General features: G+C 40.6%; 1 protein-coding gene across 1 annotated transcript; it reads left to right on the top strand.

Annotated features, from left to right (window-relative positions):
- Positions 1-1,671: 1,671 nt before the first annotated feature.
- LOC103633535 (uncharacterized) lies at positions 1,672-11,924 on the top strand. The gene is made up of 10 exons (NM_001364271.1): positions 1,672-2,752; positions 2,879-3,481; positions 4,422-5,481; positions 5,572-5,863; positions 5,959-6,083; positions 6,164-6,636; positions 7,400-7,428; positions 7,714-8,343; positions 9,824-11,242; positions 11,688-11,924. Exons 1-9 carry the CDS (start codon positions 1,848-1,850, stop codon positions 10,843-10,845), a joined length of 5,139 nt encoding a protein of 1,712 aa, NP_001351200.1. The 5' UTR covers positions 1,672-1,847; the 3' UTR covers positions 10,846-11,242; positions 11,688-11,924.
- The last annotated feature ends 5,548 nt before the right edge of the window (positions 11,925-17,472 follow it).

Below are 17,472 nucleotides of genomic sequence, written 5' to 3'. Positions count from 1 at the left end.
TCACAGATTTAAATCATGGTTGTTGACTCTGAATCCACATTCGCACCTACCTAACCAATTGAACATACATATATTTGTGTCTTGTACTCTATACTTAAGCATAACTAAAAATTGTTTTGATTTACCTACTCGGCATATAAAATGTATTTATGTCAGTTACATGGTAGACATGTTGAAATTAGGCATAACGATCAGTTTATATATAACACAAATCATTGTAAAGGTTTGGAATGTGTTTAAACAACTATCTCTTATAACAAGATCTACTTATATAATACATAAAATCCGTAGCAACATACACACACCAAAATAGTAAGGCCTCACCTGGAATGCATAAATGCTAGAGGAATCATACATAAACTTTATAGGAATCATTTTATTTTTACAAGAAAACATAGGAAACGGGAAAAATCCCCGCAAGCCAAATGAGGCATAAACACACCAGCCTAGTATTTTATATGAAGGTGGGTGTTAAAAAATCAGACATACCACAAGATTGGTCTATGCTATAGAATAAATGTGCATACATATTTTGAATTTACGAGTACTTTGAATTCTCCACTGGTTTGATAGATAAAGAAGTTAGGCCTTATTCGATTATTCTTATCCCATGTGGATTAGATGAGATTAGAAAAAATCATTAATAAAGATTTTTGATTTGTTTGAGATTTAAATCAACTCAATCCCATCTAATCCACATAGATTGAGATCAAAACGAACAATCCCTTAGAGAGAATTCATGTAAATCAACCCTTAAGGGCTTGTTCGGTTCTACCCCAATCCATATGGATTGATGGGGATTGAGAGGGTTTTAATCCCTAGTAAGTCAAAATCCCTCTCAATCCGTATCAATCCCCTTCAATCCATATGGATTGAAAATAACCGAACAAGCCCTAAAGGAGAAGTTTGTCAGCATTTTTTTCGAGGCATTGACTAAGAATGCAATCTCAATGGCAAGTGTTTTAAGCTAGGCAGTATCGATTGTAGCGAGCACACAATATGTTTGTAGTCACTTAGGCCATCTTCAACCATTCTCTCCACATTTCTCTCCCTATCTATACTTTCTATTATACTTTACTACATCACCCAAAAAGATACCCCATCTCATATATATAACTTTTCGAACCATTCACCCTGTCCAGCTCCCCTATATACTATAATTTAGTTATTTAACATTTTTATCAATTTTAAAAGTTTAAAAAAAATCATAGACTATTTATACTGCTATAATACACATTGTTACCAAGTTAAATAGTTCAGAAAGGATTAATATGACAAAAATAACATAATTAATATATAGAGGGAGATTAGAGCTCATAACATATACGAGAGTGTTTTCTCTCTTCCCCGTATAGAGGGAGCTTAAGGGCAATTCCACTCCAAAGCTCCCTACGGATGGGGGAGCCCTCGGAGAAGGTAGCATGAGAATGGCAAAAATGTTGCCTTGCTCCCCGGTGGTTGTGGGCAGGCTGCTGTTCCATCCATATTTTCTTCTTCCATTTTTTTGAAATTGATTCATAAAGCAATGCGCTCACTTCCCATGTCACTTCACGTTTTCCCTCCCAAATTCCATTCCCCTTCTGCAGAGGACTTGGCTAGCGAGTACTAACCGAAAGGATTTGGCGAGTATAGTAGCAACTCACAACGCCTCGTCCCCCTGCACGGCCGCATCTTCCTCCCTGCCCATCCCCTTCCTCTCGTAATCCCGGAAATCCGCGGGTCCCTCGCAATCCCCAACCGCGCGCCGCCGCCGATCTCGCCGCGACCCAGGCCCTAGCGCCCGATCCGTCGCCGCGCTGGCCTCCCCGCGCTCCGCAAACCCTAGGGGTTCCGCGCGCGCGGGAGGGATGGAGGCGCTGGTGGGGCGGGCGGTACGGAAGGCGTTCCCGGGGTTCGGCACCTACGCGGGCGTCGTTGAGTCGTACGACCCCGGCGCGGGCTACTTCCGCGTGCTATACGAGGACGGCGACTCCGAGGAGGTCGACGCCGACGAGATGGCCCAGATTCTCGTCGGACCCGCGATGCCGCGCGCGCAGCAGCAGCGCACCTCGCCGCAGGATGCCGCGGGGAGGCGCCCCAAGAAGCGCCGCCGCGGGAACGAGGACGACCCATCCCCGACCTCGACTCCAGACGGCGTCGTGCTGGCCGTTGCCGCCGCCGCGGGCGAGGAGACCGAGCCCGCGACGCCCGTTATGGAGGCGGTGGCGGAGAAGAAGCCGAGGGTCAGCCCGGGACCAGAGTCGTCCAGGCCGCTGCGGCGGAGCGCGCGCCAGGCGAAGGCGGCCGAGCACGCGGCCGAGATGGAGGCGGCGGTGGCCGTCGCGGCTGCCGCGGAGGCCGAGGAGGAGGCTGCTGCTGCTGCGGCGGCTTCGACGCCGCAGCAGTCTGGGAGGAAGCGACCCCGCGCGATTGGGAGTGGGCGGTACCGCTCGGTGTCCAGGGACTTGGAGGAGGCCGCCCCTAAGAAACCGCTGCCACCGCCACCTAAGCCGGAGCTGCCACCATCGTCGCAGGGTCTGGATTTAGGCGGCCTCCCTGTTCTCGATGTCTTTCAAGTTTACTCCTGCTTAAGGTCGTTTAGCAAACAGTTGTTCCTCAGCCCCTTCTCACTGGAGACATTTGTGGCTGCGTTGCGGAGCACCTATGTCAACCCGTTGATCGACTGGGTGCATTTCACGCTGCTGCGGGCTCTCAAGAGTCATCTGGAGGACTCGGCCAATGAAGGAGACCCGTCGGCGGTACACTGCATTAGGTACCATGTCCTTTGCTGTATAGTGTATACTAAGCTTAGAGACCTCTATGTGATTGAAAAAACATGTTTTTAGTTACCCTACCCACTATGTCTTTTTTAGTTACCCTATTCACTATGTCTTTGTAGGAATCTTAACTGGGAGCTGTTAGACCTAGCAACTTGGCCAATCTATCTTGCTGAATACTTGCTAACTAGGGGCTCAGAATTGAGGTATGGTATGAAGCTTACAGATTTAAGTTTGCTGAGTACAGAGTACTATAGGCAGCCTGCAGGGGTAAAACTCGAGCTGCTGCGTTCACTCTCTGATGATGTTCTAGAGATCGGGGCTATACGGTCAAGGTTGTCAGAGTCAGATGGAAACGACGAGGGCTTCAGAAGCACTGGTGTAAGAAGAAAAAAGAGGGGCAGGGGCTCTTCTGCTAAGGTGGCAGTGGGTTCTTCTCAATTTCCAGAAGGATCTGCTGAAGTGGATGATGGAAACAGCGATGAATGTTATCTTTGTGGCATGGATGGCAACTTGTTATGCTGTGATGGCTGTCCAGCTGCATTTCATTCGAAATGTGTTGGGGTGGTGGAGGATCTTTTGCCTGAAGGTGATTGGTATTGTCCTGAATGTTTGATACGGAAGGATGGATCTAGAAATATTGCAAATCCAATGAGAGGAGCAGAGATTCTAGGAACTGATCCACACGGTCGACTATACTTCTTCACTTGCGGCTATCTTTTGGTGTAAGTCACCTTGGACTCCTTACATGTGTATCTCTCTGAACGATCTTTTGGGCTCTGGTGTTTTTTTTGAATGCCCCTCTGCTATATGCCCTCCTGTATTTTTCAAAAAAATCTAAATGCGACGATTATGTTACTCTGGTGCACTACCACTCAATTTATCAAGCCACCTAGGATATAGGTAGGATGATGTAAACTGTTGCATTTTTCTCTTGTCTATGAGCTTCACCTAGGATGCTCTATTTGTCTTGTTAGTTCCTTAGAGCAACTCAAAGAAGAAGTCTCATATTTAAGCCCTAAATATCGTTTAGGACTTGATTTGATTTGTTTTAGGACCTTGAATATATCATCATCTCCAACAACTGGGCCTTAAACGTCTGTTTTTCAACTAATTTCACCTTCCCAGGCCACACACACGTTGTATCCTGCGCTTTTTCCCTTCGCGCGCCCAGTCTCTTTGGCATATTTAAGCAAGGTGTGGAGTTGTGGACCAAGCTGGCCGCTGGATGTGGGACTCGCGCGACGTGGAAAAAAAAAGATAGGACTCGGATGGCCGGGTACTATATTTAGGACCCTAGACTTCGAGCCCTAAACCGGTTTGATGAAATTTGGCAAAATAGGACCTCTGTTGGATGCTGTTTTTCTCCCTTGAGCCTTATAATTTTTTTTGAGGGGGAAAGGCTGTAGGGGAAACCCCTACAGCACGCCAGGTTCTCGGATCAATAGGGTGAAGGGTCGAGGAACGGAAACATAGTACATGGTAAGGTACTTAAAAAGATATTATCAGTACGGGGACAAGATTGTTCCTGCTTGGTATGCAGAGAAGTGTACTATTTATATTGCAGAAGTGAGACATGATTTATTTACTTTTGGACCTATCCTGTGTGTATCAAATGATTACTCCTTGCTGCATTAATAAACAAATCACCTTCTGAACTTGCAGGGTTGACTCATGTGATGGTTACTCACCATGCTATTATTATGGTCAGATCGATCTTCATCATCTTGTTGCAGTTTTGAACTCATGTCATCCTTCGTACAGCTCAATGGTTAACACAATTTCTTCATTTTGTGATACTGCAATCAAGTCACCCAATCTTAACAGTCGTTACCAGAGTAGCAGGGAATGTAGTACATCTGATGCTGAGATAGACTCAAAACATTTATCATTATTGAAGCAACCTAGTGATCATGATCAGTTTAAGGTAGAACAAAGAAGCTCCTTTGAACACTTGAATTCTGGAAAAATTTCTACCTCAAATTCTGATGATTTGGATCAAGATTTGTCACAGCATAGCATTAAACTAAGATATTCACTTATGTCTCGAAGTGGAATTGTTGCTGAAGGTGATTTGAATCAAATACCTGAAAATAGATCCTCTAGTGCCAAGAATGATAACTGCAATTCCCCAAAAGATATTGTTTATTCACGTGCTAATGGTTCTCTTGCAAAGAACCAGAAAGATTCACCACCTAAAGAAAAACCAAGAGATTGGCAGCTCCATTCTGATCCTGCTAGGTACATAAACTATTACAGTTTCGGTCAAATAGCAGCTTCAGCTGCTGAAGAGCTAAAACACAAGCTGTCTGAAAACAAGGACGTGAAAAAACCTGTTCAGGATGTACTCTCGTTCCATCTGAGAACAATATGTAAAAAGTATGCTAACTTTTTTGCACTAACTGATCAAAAGCTTTCTGCTGAACTGCTTAAAGAAAAATGTGGATGGTGCAATTCCTGCCAAATTAGTGGTGGCGTTGATTGCATTTTCAGATTAACTGATATTAAGTACATGGAAGGCCCTAAGCCACATACTCTTGATCTCGGAGCAGAAAATAATATGGAAAGTCATATCATCCTTGCTATGTATAACATTTTGTCAGTTGAAGAACGGTTGAATGGTTTGCTGAGTGGCCCTTGGCAAAATCCACAATATAGCATTTGTTGGCGCAATGCGGTTCTCAAGGCTTCAGATGTGTCATCACTTAAGCAGCCTCTTCTAATGGTATAAATTATGCTTCATTCAAATATTTTTTTTCCAATTATGTATGCCCTATAATGAATTAATGATAATTTTTTTGCTTACACTCTGCAGTTAGAGTCCAGTCTGCGACGTGTTGCCATTACTACGGAATGGCAGAAAGCGGCGGACTCTGTTGAAGTTGTTGGTTCTGCAGCTCATATTTTGGTCCGCTCGTCTAATAAGTCTCTAAGTCATGTAAGTGCTACTGCTAGAAAGCCAGGGAGAAAGCCGTCTCCTAACGGTGAACTTAAAGTTGACTCTCGTGATGTTGGTGTTTATTGGTGGAGGGGTGGAAAATTATCTCGCCAAGTGTTTCATTGGAAGAGGTTGCCTCAGTCATTGGTCAACAAAGCTGCTCGGCAAGGTTTATCAGCAATCTTTTGTTCATTTCTAGATATGTTTTTTTTCTACTGTTCTACTTCTATTTGCATTTAACTTTTTTGACCTGGTACTCTTCAGCTGGACGTAGGAGAATTCCCACGATTTCATACACGGATGGTTCACAATTTGCGCGGAGGTTCAAATACATAGCCTGGCGAGCTGCTGTGGAAATGGCAGAAAATGCGGCCCAGCTCATTTTGCAGGTGACATCTTCTCCTTGCTTTGGAAAGCAATAGGTCAAATTTTTTCACTGAATTGTTCTTCTTTGTGGTGTGCACTTCAGATTAAAGAACTTGAATGGAATATCAAGTGGACTGAGATACTGAGCACTCTCCCTTCTAGCCTTATGACCAAAGAAACCCAGAAAATAGCTAGGCTTTTCAAGAAAGTTATAATTCGCAGGAAACGCATTGAAGGAACAAATGTTGAATATCTGCTTGATTTTGGAAAGAGGGAGAACATTCCTCCTGTTATTTCTAAACATGGAACAAAACTTGAGGAATCCTCTAGCGAGAGGAACAGGTACTGGTTGAGTGAAGTTCATGTCCCTTTGAATCTGTTGAAGGCTTATGAAGCCAAAACATTTGCTCGCTTACTGAAAAAGAAAGAAACTGACGAACTATCTAAGAAGACTAAGAAATTGTGTGGCTCAAAACCAGAAATGCCAAGAAAGACAGGCTTTGATTACCTCTTTGAAAAAGCAGAAAAAAGATCCACCATGCCTTGTGGTCATTGTCACAAAGAGGTGATTGCAAGGTATGTCACTGACAATTAGTTTTATACTTACCCCTTTAACAATTCATTTAATTTATTTCTGAAGTACACCATACTCATCTTATCAATTATTTGTAGCTATAGGCAAAGGTTTATTTCATTTCAAACATACTTTTGGACACTACATTTCATACAAGCTGTGAACATTATAGGTATTAGTTTTATATTTGTGACATTTTGTTGTGCTGACATCTGTTGCTTCTCACTTTGATGCATGCGAGTGATGTGCTTATGGTAAGGTTTAATACTCCCCGTCACAATGCGTACATGTTAAAGAAATAGTATATGCAGATTAGGGCCTTAGCACAGTGACATATTTAACTCTTCTATGCAAGCCTTATAAATTGATCATCTCTGAATGTTTTCAGTTTGGCTTTCAGATGCAATCATTATACTTGTATTTTCATAACAGTATTTATCGGCCAATATGTGAATAAACTTCTTACATGACTGTACTATGCTGAGTTAGATATTAGTATTTGTTTCTAAATAATCTAGGTGCACAGTTACCAATCAAACTATTGGTGCCATTTCGTAGAAGCCATTCAAATGAGCAAATACTCTGGAAAACTTGTTAGGCTTTACATAAAAACCATGTATTGACATTTTCATTCTTGCAGGCTATTTATTTCTCTAATAAGTTTTTGTAACTATGTTCTCAGTTTGGCTACACACACAATTTCGTTTCTGTTACATTGAAAATTCTTTTGTACTAGTTCTGATTCGTTGTCTGTCTTTTCAACAGTGAAGCTGTTAACTGCCAATATTGTGCAGGTATGTGTTGTTGCAAATAGTCAACCTTTTTTTTTGTTTTGTATGTGCAACTATTGGCCTCAATATTGTGTTTTTTATATGCACTTTCTTCTGTGGTATCCTATGTCTGTTGTTGAATAAACAAAAAGTTGTCATTGACTGTTAGTCTCACTCTAGAAGTCTAGATAATCATCAGCTATTGAGTTTTTCCTATTACTTTGGTTATTAGTGTTTAAAATTACATTTGGAGTTCTTGGACAATGTTTGCCACTTACCTTCTTTATCTTATATTCTTATTCGACGCAGCTCTTTTCCATAGAAAACATTTCAAGGTCCCTAGAGGTGCTACAAATGCTGTTTATGTTTGTAATAAGTGCTTAGATGAGAAGGTTCTAAAGGTGGAGTCTCCTCAGAAAAAGACTGCACCAAAGAAGCTGTCTCCCAAAAAGAAGCAGAAGAAACAAAAGAAACAATCACGCAAGATTGAGACCAGGAGGAATCAGATAGTTCTGAAATGCAAAACGAAAATTGGCAAAAAGGGTAAGCGTGGCCGGCCCAGGAAGAACCCAACGGATCTGTCAAAGAATGAACCATCAAAGATCCATGAAAGTGAACCATCAAATGTTTCCAAAAATGAACCAGTGAAACGTATATCAAAACGATTACATGATAAATACATGAAAAGTAACTCAAATGTATCCGAGAATGCAGCTAGCTCTAGCAAGAGGAAGAGGACTGTTTCACAGTATTCATACTGGTTGAATGGCCTCCGATGGTCACAAAATCCACATGATGAACGAGCAAGAAGTTTCAGGAAAGAAAGAGTAGTTTTTCCATCAGAAGATGCTGAAATTTCTGAAGTCAACCCAGTATGCTGCTTGTGTGAAAAATGCTATAATGAAGAGGATATCTATATTGCCTGTGAAAAATGTGAAGGTAAGCATGTTTTACTTGTATGACATATCTTTGATCTTAGATCAACTAGATGTTTTCAGTTAGCAACTGTGTGGGCTAAAACAATCTTCTTATTAGTCTTCTATTTTGGAGGACATGCAAATTTATGTGTTCTGTCCTCTTTGGAGTTACTAGCTTGTACCCCTCTTACCTGTTTTTTAGCCATGACACAGGTCTTATGGAAAGTCCACAATTTTCTGTCTCCTCAGTCCTCACTAAAGTTGTCACTTACTACTACTACCTCCATTGCAAGGAGCTTGCCTATTTTGACCAATTTTACATTCTAATTAGACAGCCTTTCTGGGTGCATCATTTTCTGATTTTGCTCTTATGATTAATGGAGATGTGTAGCTGTGCCAGTGTTAATCACCTGTAGTCCAGAGTATGACAGTCCTTTTTAGAGGGAAAAAACCTAAATCTGCAGTAATATTGGCACCAACGAGATGGGTTGTGTGCTTGCACATTTCATGAGAACAGAAGAAAATATTTTCAGCTATCACCTGCTGTTAGTTTGGGCTGCTGTCATGAAGTTTACAGAGCACTCCATGCTAAAATTTTCAAATGTTGGTATGTAGTGTTTTTTTTCCAAGTTTGAAATGAAACTCATCAGTCTTAGAAGAAAAAAACATAAGTTATGGTTTGTGTGCTTGCACATATGCTGAGAACGGAAGAAAGCATGTTTCAGCTGTCACTCTGACTTTTGGGCTGATGTTACATGTGTAAATTTTCCCAACCCAACTGAGTGCCTAAATATGCACTTATTGGTTCAAGTGCCAAAATGTTGCATAAAAGATGGATTGTTTCATTGAGCGATTTTCTTTCTGAAATCACCCATGGTGACTAATGAACAACTAATTGATTGGAAAATATAGCAAGCTTTAAATGGAATGGTTGCAAGTAGCTCTGTCTCAAAATCCTATAATGTCAAACAATAGAAAGCACTTTTGAAGGGGATAAAACAACAAAAATAAAAGAATGATGCGGTAATTTCCTTCTCTTCAATCTAGAGGAGTTGTTTTAAGAGTGGTGTATTTGGTGGTGTGTGTCTGTAAGTCTGCTGTTCGTGTTTTTGGGGTTTCACCCCTTTTCTCTTCTTAATACAAAAATACGTAGATCTCCTGCGTATTCAAGAAAAAATTTCCTTCTCTTCAGAGCTACTTAAAGTAGCTTCTGTTAAGGAGCATCCTTATGTCATCTTACACATTAATTGGAATGAATTGCAAAAGTGCATTGTTTGCATAGTACTAGATAGTTGAAAACATGTTTTCAAAATTTGTGGTTTCACTTCATGGAGAGAATAGGAGCACTAGGCGACAACTAATTATTGCTTTATTGATCTACAACTAATTTGTGGATTTACATTTCTTATGTTTATGATTTTACTTTATTGCTTTTTATGTCATGGGTGGCTTTCATACTTTACATCCTATAATATCCTGATTACATTTTCTTTTTCTTTCAGACTGGTTCCATGGGGATATATATTCTGTTAACATTGAGAATGTGAACAATCTCATTGGTTTCAAGTGCCATAGATGCCGCCGGAGAAGTCTACCTGTCTGCCCGTATGCAGAGACTGTAACAGTTGTCAAAGGCCAGTCAGATGAGGATCATTGCATCAAGCTTGTAGATCAATGTGTTGGCAAGTTTGTGGAGGATGAGGATCCCAATTGTCCCAAAGATCTTGGTGCTCCGGGTAGTCTGCAAGAGCTTCATGATCATGAAATTGAGCAGGGGCTCAATGTTCATATTACTGAGATAGAATTCAGTTACGATAACTGTCTAGAGGAGCTGAATGATCATGGCTGTTCGAAAGAGTTTGATGCTCATAGCACTGAGAAAGATCTAGAGGACGATAAAAGTTTGAGAAAGGTAGACATCCATAATGAGTTGAGGGCGCTTGACGATCTTGGCTCTGAGAAAGAACCTGGTGATCATTGTAATCCGAAAGATCTCAACAGTCACATCAATCTGAAAGATCCTGGCAACTGTAGAAGTGACAAAGAGATGAAGGATAATAATTGTCTAAATGAACTAGATGGAGACAACAATTGGAAAGCACTCGACAGCTATAACAGTTGGAAACTGCTCGACAGCCATAACAGTCAAGAGGAGCTTGACTGTACTACAAATAGCAAGTTTTCTCCTAAAGAAATACCATGTCCTATGGAACTTGACGGTTTTAGTAGCCTGAAGCTTGTCAGTCATAACATCTTGGAAGAACTTGATAATCATAACTGTCTAAAAGAGAACGGTAATGAAAATAGTTCTAAAGAGCTGGACAACAATGGAAGTCCAAAAGATTCAGGTGACTGTCTAGCAGATCACTTCAACAGCAGTAGGATATCTGGCAATGAGGCACTGGTCCTTACACCTGAAACTGATTCGGTAAATGAATCTCTTGGTTTGCAATCCAAGGATGATCCTGGGAAGTCTGTTCCTACTGAGCATGAGATTGATCTTCAGGTGGTGGTGACTTTATAGTGTACTTTGGACAGTCAGAAACCTTCCAGCCTCAGCATGAGTCCCATTAGTTCCACTGGTCATTTCTTGATGCTGTTCTGGTTGATAATTTTGTTGACCTTGCCTCATTGCCGTAATCTACAATAAGGAAAAAAAGCTATTCTTTATTTCCTTTGGGAAATATTCTGATCTGACTAGCCAAGCGATAGAATAATTAACTCTTGAGGTTAAGTTATATTATTCTTAATAGGGCTGACATAGGGAATAGTTAGGGTTTCAATGTTTCATTTCCTTTCCAAGCTTCACATTGCCTGTCAGAATATGGAGTCATGTCACCCACGATTATGCATTGATTTGGATCCCTCTAAGTACAAGTGACTGGTATTTGGCTGCCCTGCAGTAATATATGATGTTCAAGGTGAGTCTCAATTTCGTGTTACATGTATGTTCATTAGAACATTTGACATGTTTCCCTTAGGCCTTGTTCGTTTCTATCGGATTGCACCCGGAATTGTTCCACCTAATCAAAGTTTATATAAATTAGAGAAGCAATCCGGTTAGGAATCGTTCCGACCCATCAATCCGATAGAAACGAACAAGGCCTTAGTCTTTTCCTATTTTCCCTCCTGTTATGCCCAAACTTCAAATAATCAGTACTGATGGTTCGAAGCAATTTACTAGTGGAGTAATTGTCAGCAACACATTACAAGTGTGATGCCCATATTTTCTTTCAGCTTTATCGACCATGTTACCAGTCTATAGTAATGACATATGGATATTACCAACTCATCAAATTTGCAAAAGCACACTTCATCAAAGTCTTCTCAGTTGGCACTCATCGTGTTTGTTCTCCATGTAAACAGGGAGATAGCAGCCACAGCCGCCGCGAAGCATGAGGAGGCAATATATTCCATTCCCCATTGTTTCGTTTTGTGGGCCCCTTAGATGTTGCACAAGATGGATGTGCCAAAACCTGATGATTCAATGATTCATTCTTTCAACTTTGCTCCTAACAGTGAGTTGCAATCTTTATCTGTAAAAAATGCTCCAAGGGAACTCGTCTGGACAGGGTTAATTGGATTTTGTATAGGTTTGCGTTATCAGCCTTCCTAGTTACAGAGTTCACTCTAGCATGGAATCGGTTTGGACAATGCTGTTTTGGTCCTCTGGTTACATTCCGCTTCAGCGTTAGATTACGATCGATTCTTCGCGGCATTGCGCGCGTTCTTTTGATAAAGAGACGCTCTTCTAGTCGCTCCAAAAATTCTGTAATTCCATCTCGTGTCTGGAATGGTCGGCCATCGAGAAGAATGGTAGAAGAACGAGCGAGGAGCCAAGGAAGGAGACGAGAGTACCTCAGAAAACTAGTTCCTACGAAAACTCCTGTATAGTTGGTGCTTTATAGCATCTCCAACGACATGACATAAAAATGTCCTATAATTTAAAAAAGTGTATTTTATTGAATTTAGGGCATAAATAAAACATCTTGCTCCAACAGAAAACCTTAAATCTAGATTGTAGTGTAGCATACTGGTGTAGTATATTTGAGTCACTTAAAAGAGTGTCTTATAATTTTTGACCAAATTTTATGAAATAAGACATTGTTGAAGTAGTTTTTTCTTCCCATATTTCAATTTAAGGCATGATTGAAGATGCTCTAATAGCTAGATTGAACCCTCTCATCACGCACAAAGATAGAACAACGCACCAAGTTCAGCGCTAAAAAACCACTTATCCGTAAATAAACAAGATTCACTGCCCTTAATTATTCTAGTTCCTCTAATTTTATCTCTAAACGAGTTTCGTTACTTCTGTTTCTCTGCGTATATCGTTGAGTTTTAATTTCGAACTTTATGAGTCGATATAGGACATTATCTTAATGTTAAAATATGCAAGATAACGTTTCCATCATTATTTCGTTAGGTTAAAAATTTAATAATAAATTTACACTACAGATGACAACTATACAAAACACAATATTGAAAAATTTGTAATGTATTTTCTGACATTTCTTTTTTTTCTTCAAATTCAAAATCTATTATCTCTTAGATTATTTTTCCAAATCCGTAATATATTTTCCGACACAATACATTGTTTTTTATAATTAAGTTTTTTAAACATATGTTTATAATCAACATGTAGATTTGAGAGATATTTGATTTTCTAATAGCAAGATAAAATTGAGTTACATAAATTATAAGAGGATGCCGTATACAAACTTAGGTATACTTTATATCATGTTTCTTAACAACATATAAGGATAATATACATTACAGCCATGAATTAGTTTATATTATTTTGCAAAATAGCAAAAGTAGATAATTGCCAGCATTCGAGGAAGGCCATAGTCTAGGAGGCTAAAAAGTCATGTTTCAAAGATCCCGACAGAAAGAATTCAACGAGGACCTGATTGACGCCAATGGGGCTTTCTCGGTTCTAGTTAACAATATGGCCCCTCACACCGAGGGACCTAACCTTCACCCAGTCTCTCAGGACTCTCTCAACCATGAGCGCCCTGGAAAAAGACAACTCTTAGAGCCCACTGACCTTCAGGGTCCTCTCGAACCTTCGAGCTCCTCAGTCTTAGGGCCCTCCTTGATCTTCAGGGGCCTTCATGTGGGAAGCCAAGCTCATCGTTGAAAGCTTTATATATGGTTTTGGTAAATGAGACGACTGTATGGACTAATCTTTATTTTAAGTGTCGTGAATGAGTTTGGTTGAAACCCACAAAGATGAATAAGTGCTCTACAAGAAGACGATTAACACAAGTAAGAAAAACGAGGTGCCTGATATTGTTGGATCTGGGGAGGTCATTAATGATGCAAAATCAGAGTCTTGCAGGAAGATGAAAAAGTAAGACACAATGCAATAGTATAAGCTAGGACATTTTTGTTGGTCAAGATACAATATACTGCATGATCAAATTTGGAATAGACATTCATACTATTAAGAGAGGCAAACTTATTTGCATATATGTCGTTTAGTGCTACTTTATGAGATCTAACTATGCGACACACTTAGATTAAATGATGTGGAGAGAAGGGAGTAAATACCTGTTGAAAAATTGTTTGTGAAAGGATAACTAAAAGGAAAATGGGTTTAACTATTTTATCTAATTTATCTTGGTGCTTGATGACCATCACAACCTTATGGACTAACTAGTTTGTCTAGTATTTGATTCACATGTGCATAAGTCCAGTCAATACAGTTGTAAGTCAGAAATAGCTCAGAACCAACCAAAAGGGGTAAATCTTGGAAAAGACGAACTATACCAACTTCTACACTTTCGAAAAGTTCTAAACACGCCTAGGAATCTATTTGATACATCTAAGGAGGTTAGCTAGCTCAGATTTGCAAAATCACACTTTTGGAGCTAGTTTAAGCAAATACAAGATTCTAAGTTACAGAGAATAAAAATCCAAGAACTATGACTTATACTAGTTGGAATGTCACTATATATGTTTGTCTTAGTCATAGGAACACCCTCAAAGTTAGTCAAAAATATTTGAAGAAGTTTTGGACAAAGGAAGAAAAAAAAGAGATGTTGACAGAGGCACCAGACCGATCCAGTGGCACCAGACCGTCCGAGCAGAGGACTCAAACTCAGGCTTTTTTCACCCAGAGCACCAGTGGCTCACCGGACTGGTCCGATGGCCATCCAGAATGGTTACATAGAGAACTTGTAAATCGACATAGTTAGAGCTGGAGCATCGGACCGAGCCGGTGTAGCACCGAACTATTTTATAGGCCCCAACGGTCGACTGATAAGAACAGAACGATCACCCGCAACAGCACTATTCAAGGTCCGGTGGCGCACCAGACCGACACTGTTCCAGGTCGGGTGCACCACTGCACCGACAACTTTTGGCCCATTACTCCAATGGCTCTTTTGGTGGTTGGGGGCTATAAATACCCCAACCATCACATTGAAGACACAAGACTCATCCCAACCTACTACACATTAAGTGCAACCTCTCTAAGTATTCAAAGCCAATCCTTTGCCACATTTGATTGATTTGTGTTTGAGAGACATAGCGGCTTACACAATTGAGAGTTGTGAGTTCTTGTGTTTTTTATTCGAGTTTTCATTCTCAACCCTTTCCTCATTCTCTTGATTGTAAAGAGAGGCAAGAGACTCTGTTCTTTGTGTGGAGATCCTTGCGAGACTTGGTGTCGCTGAGATAGTGAGAAAACTCATCCAGTCTTCATGACCGTGTGAGAGAGGGAAAGGGTTGAAAAAGACCCATCCTTTGTGGAATCCTCAACGGGAACGTAAACTCTTCGGAGTTGAACATCGAGAAACAAATCACCCTTGTCTTTGCGTTGATCACATTGTTTGCGATTTGGTTCTTCTCCACCTTTCTCTAGCTATCTTGTTTGTGATCATTTTGAGTTGGCTCCCAAAGTAATCCGCAAATTCATTGAGGAACTCTAAGCAAGAATAACTATCTTTTGCACTCCTATTTCTTTTATATTCGTTCTAACGCTAACCTCAGGTGAAGTTTTGTGTCCAAATTTATAAATTTTAGGTTTTGCCAATTTGTCCCCCTCTAGGCGACTTTCAATAACTCACTTACTCAAAGTTGGTAAAACAGTTTGAAGCTAGCACATGTGAAAAGGTGTAGGACCCTAACTGTTCATGGTGTCAGACTGCTACAATGCCAATCCAACGGCTAACCCTAGTGCGTTGACAAACAGTGGCATCAAAATAGTCCGATGGAATGCATCAGACCTATTATCTTTGGTCAGACGGTTGAGGAAAACATAGCATCATACGAGAAGACACACTATTCACCTGGATGGTCCCACTGTTAGGTGACTGTTATACTAGGAACATGAGCATCAGTCCATGGTCTTATGCCCGACAGTGGTCATAAGAGTATTTCAACGAGAGATGGCCACTCTCGAGTATGTACTGCGCATTGTCGGACCTAGAGTTTGGTTTGATGGTCATCAAACTAGAAGCATCTAGCCATTCAGTCCGTTATCCGTTCAACGACAACGATTAGTACACATGGCAGATACAAAGGTGTCGGACCATGAACATTGGTCTGATGATTAGGGCATCAAACGGTCCAATGGTCGCACATAGTGCCTAATCAGGGAGACACCATTTAGTTAGTTTTTTGGGATATAAATAGAGGTGTTGGCTACCCTTGGTGAGGAGATGGAATAACATAAGAAATATAGAGCACCTTAGGGATGTGCTATCCAAGTGATGTGCTTAGTCTTTGGGCTCCACTCACATATTGTTGCTAGAGAACACATACAAGTGTGTGAGAGAGATTTATAGTACTTTGCATTGAGTGGCGCTAGGTAATCGTGTTGCAAGTTAGTGGTGCCTGTTACTCTTAGAAGTTGCCACCTTCTAGCTATCTTGGAGGTTGTGGCTCTATGAAAGCCCACATGAAGTTGTGCTTGGCTCTATAGAAGGTTCTGTGAGGGGTACTATGCTCACCTCATTGGAGACGTGAATAGAAGTACTAGTGGAGTGAGGTGTGAAGAGCGCCAAGAGGTCTAGCCAGATCAAGTGCTTGAGTTTAGGTGTGAGCACTCCATGTGTGAGAGTGTGACTTGTGGGTCATCACTAGCAAGATGATTGGTGGCAACCTTAGGCTTGCCTTAAGGAGTAAGTGGTTGGAAAACCATCAAACCTCAGAAGAAAAATCATCGTGTCAACTTGTGTCTTCCTATTGGTTTGCAACTCCCTATAACTACCTTATTCAATCTTATTATACTTATAGCTAGTGTTTATTGTTCTTCTTATAGCTAGTTTACTTGTGTAGTAAAGTAGTTGTTCTCTTGTGCTTGTAAGTTTATGTAGCTTAATAGCCTTGTTTAATTTATGTACTTAAGTTATTTTCCTCCCTAGTCTAGCTTGTGTAGCTTTGTTATTTGAGTAGTTCTAGTGTGCTTAAGCTTTGTGTACTTACCTCACTAGTATGTGCAGGAGCTTCCATATTTTTGCATAGGTTTCTATAACCTAGGTAACTATATTTGCTTAGGTGAACTCTACCTAGACTGACACCTTAATCTCTTTAATTAGGATCTTTTGTAAGGTGTTTGATTGTTTGTGATAAATAGAGAGCTATAGCCTTGGCTAGATCGAATAAAGTTAATTTCACATTTTTTTTAATTAGTCAATGCAATTAGTTTTAGAAAGAACTATCCACCCCCTCTACTTTGCTATTGACATTCCAAGTGGTGTGAGAGCTATGTATCTAATTTGTTGTCTTAACCGACTCGAGAGGGGGTGACTAAAGGATCACAACCATATGTTTTTAATGGGACACATGCAATAGAGACTCTTAATGATATGATATTTTTTCAATATTGATAAAAAATATGGTTGATCATAAACTGTGATATCCTAGCCTAAGGCATAAAATAATTAATAGAATACTCATACCAACAAGGTGTATCTTCTTTTTTGGAAGCGTATCCCGAAAAGAACCTCCGGGTTAAGTGTGCTTGGCCTAGAGTAATCTTGGGATAGGTGACCGATCGAGAAGTCTTCTCGGGTACGTATGAGTGAGGATAAAGTGTGCATAAAAGACTCATGTTGGTCTGTGGGGATGGTCTATAATCATAAAGGGCTACCAGAAGTAAGTTTCACCGACCGGGAGTGGCCGGGGTGTTACAAATGGT

Source organism: Zea mays, chromosome 7, assembly GCF_902167145.1.
Source record: "Zea mays cultivar B73 chromosome 7, Zm-B73-REFERENCE-NAM-5.0, whole genome shotgun sequence".
Lineage (NCBI taxonomy): Eukaryota > Viridiplantae > Streptophyta > Magnoliopsida > Poales > Poaceae > Zea > Zea mays.
This window is presented reverse-complemented; position numbering and strand designations above follow the sequence as displayed.

What these genes read in the sequence shown, in the direction of transcription:
- LOC103633535 (NM_001364271.1), top strand. Translation starts at nt 1,848, where the DNA reads ATGGAGGCGCTGGTGGGGCGGGCGGTACGGAAGGCGTTCCCGGGGTTC. An exon ending in CGGCCCAGCTCATTTTGCAG is followed by an intron (nt 6,084 to 6,163) that starts GTGACATCTTCT and finishes TGTGCACTTCAG; the next exon opens with ATTAAAGAACTTGAATGGAA. An exon ending in TAACTGCCAATATTGTGCAG is followed by an intron (nt 7,429 to 7,713) that starts GTATGTGTTGTT and finishes TATTCGACGCAG; the next exon opens with CTCTTTTCCATAGAAAACAT.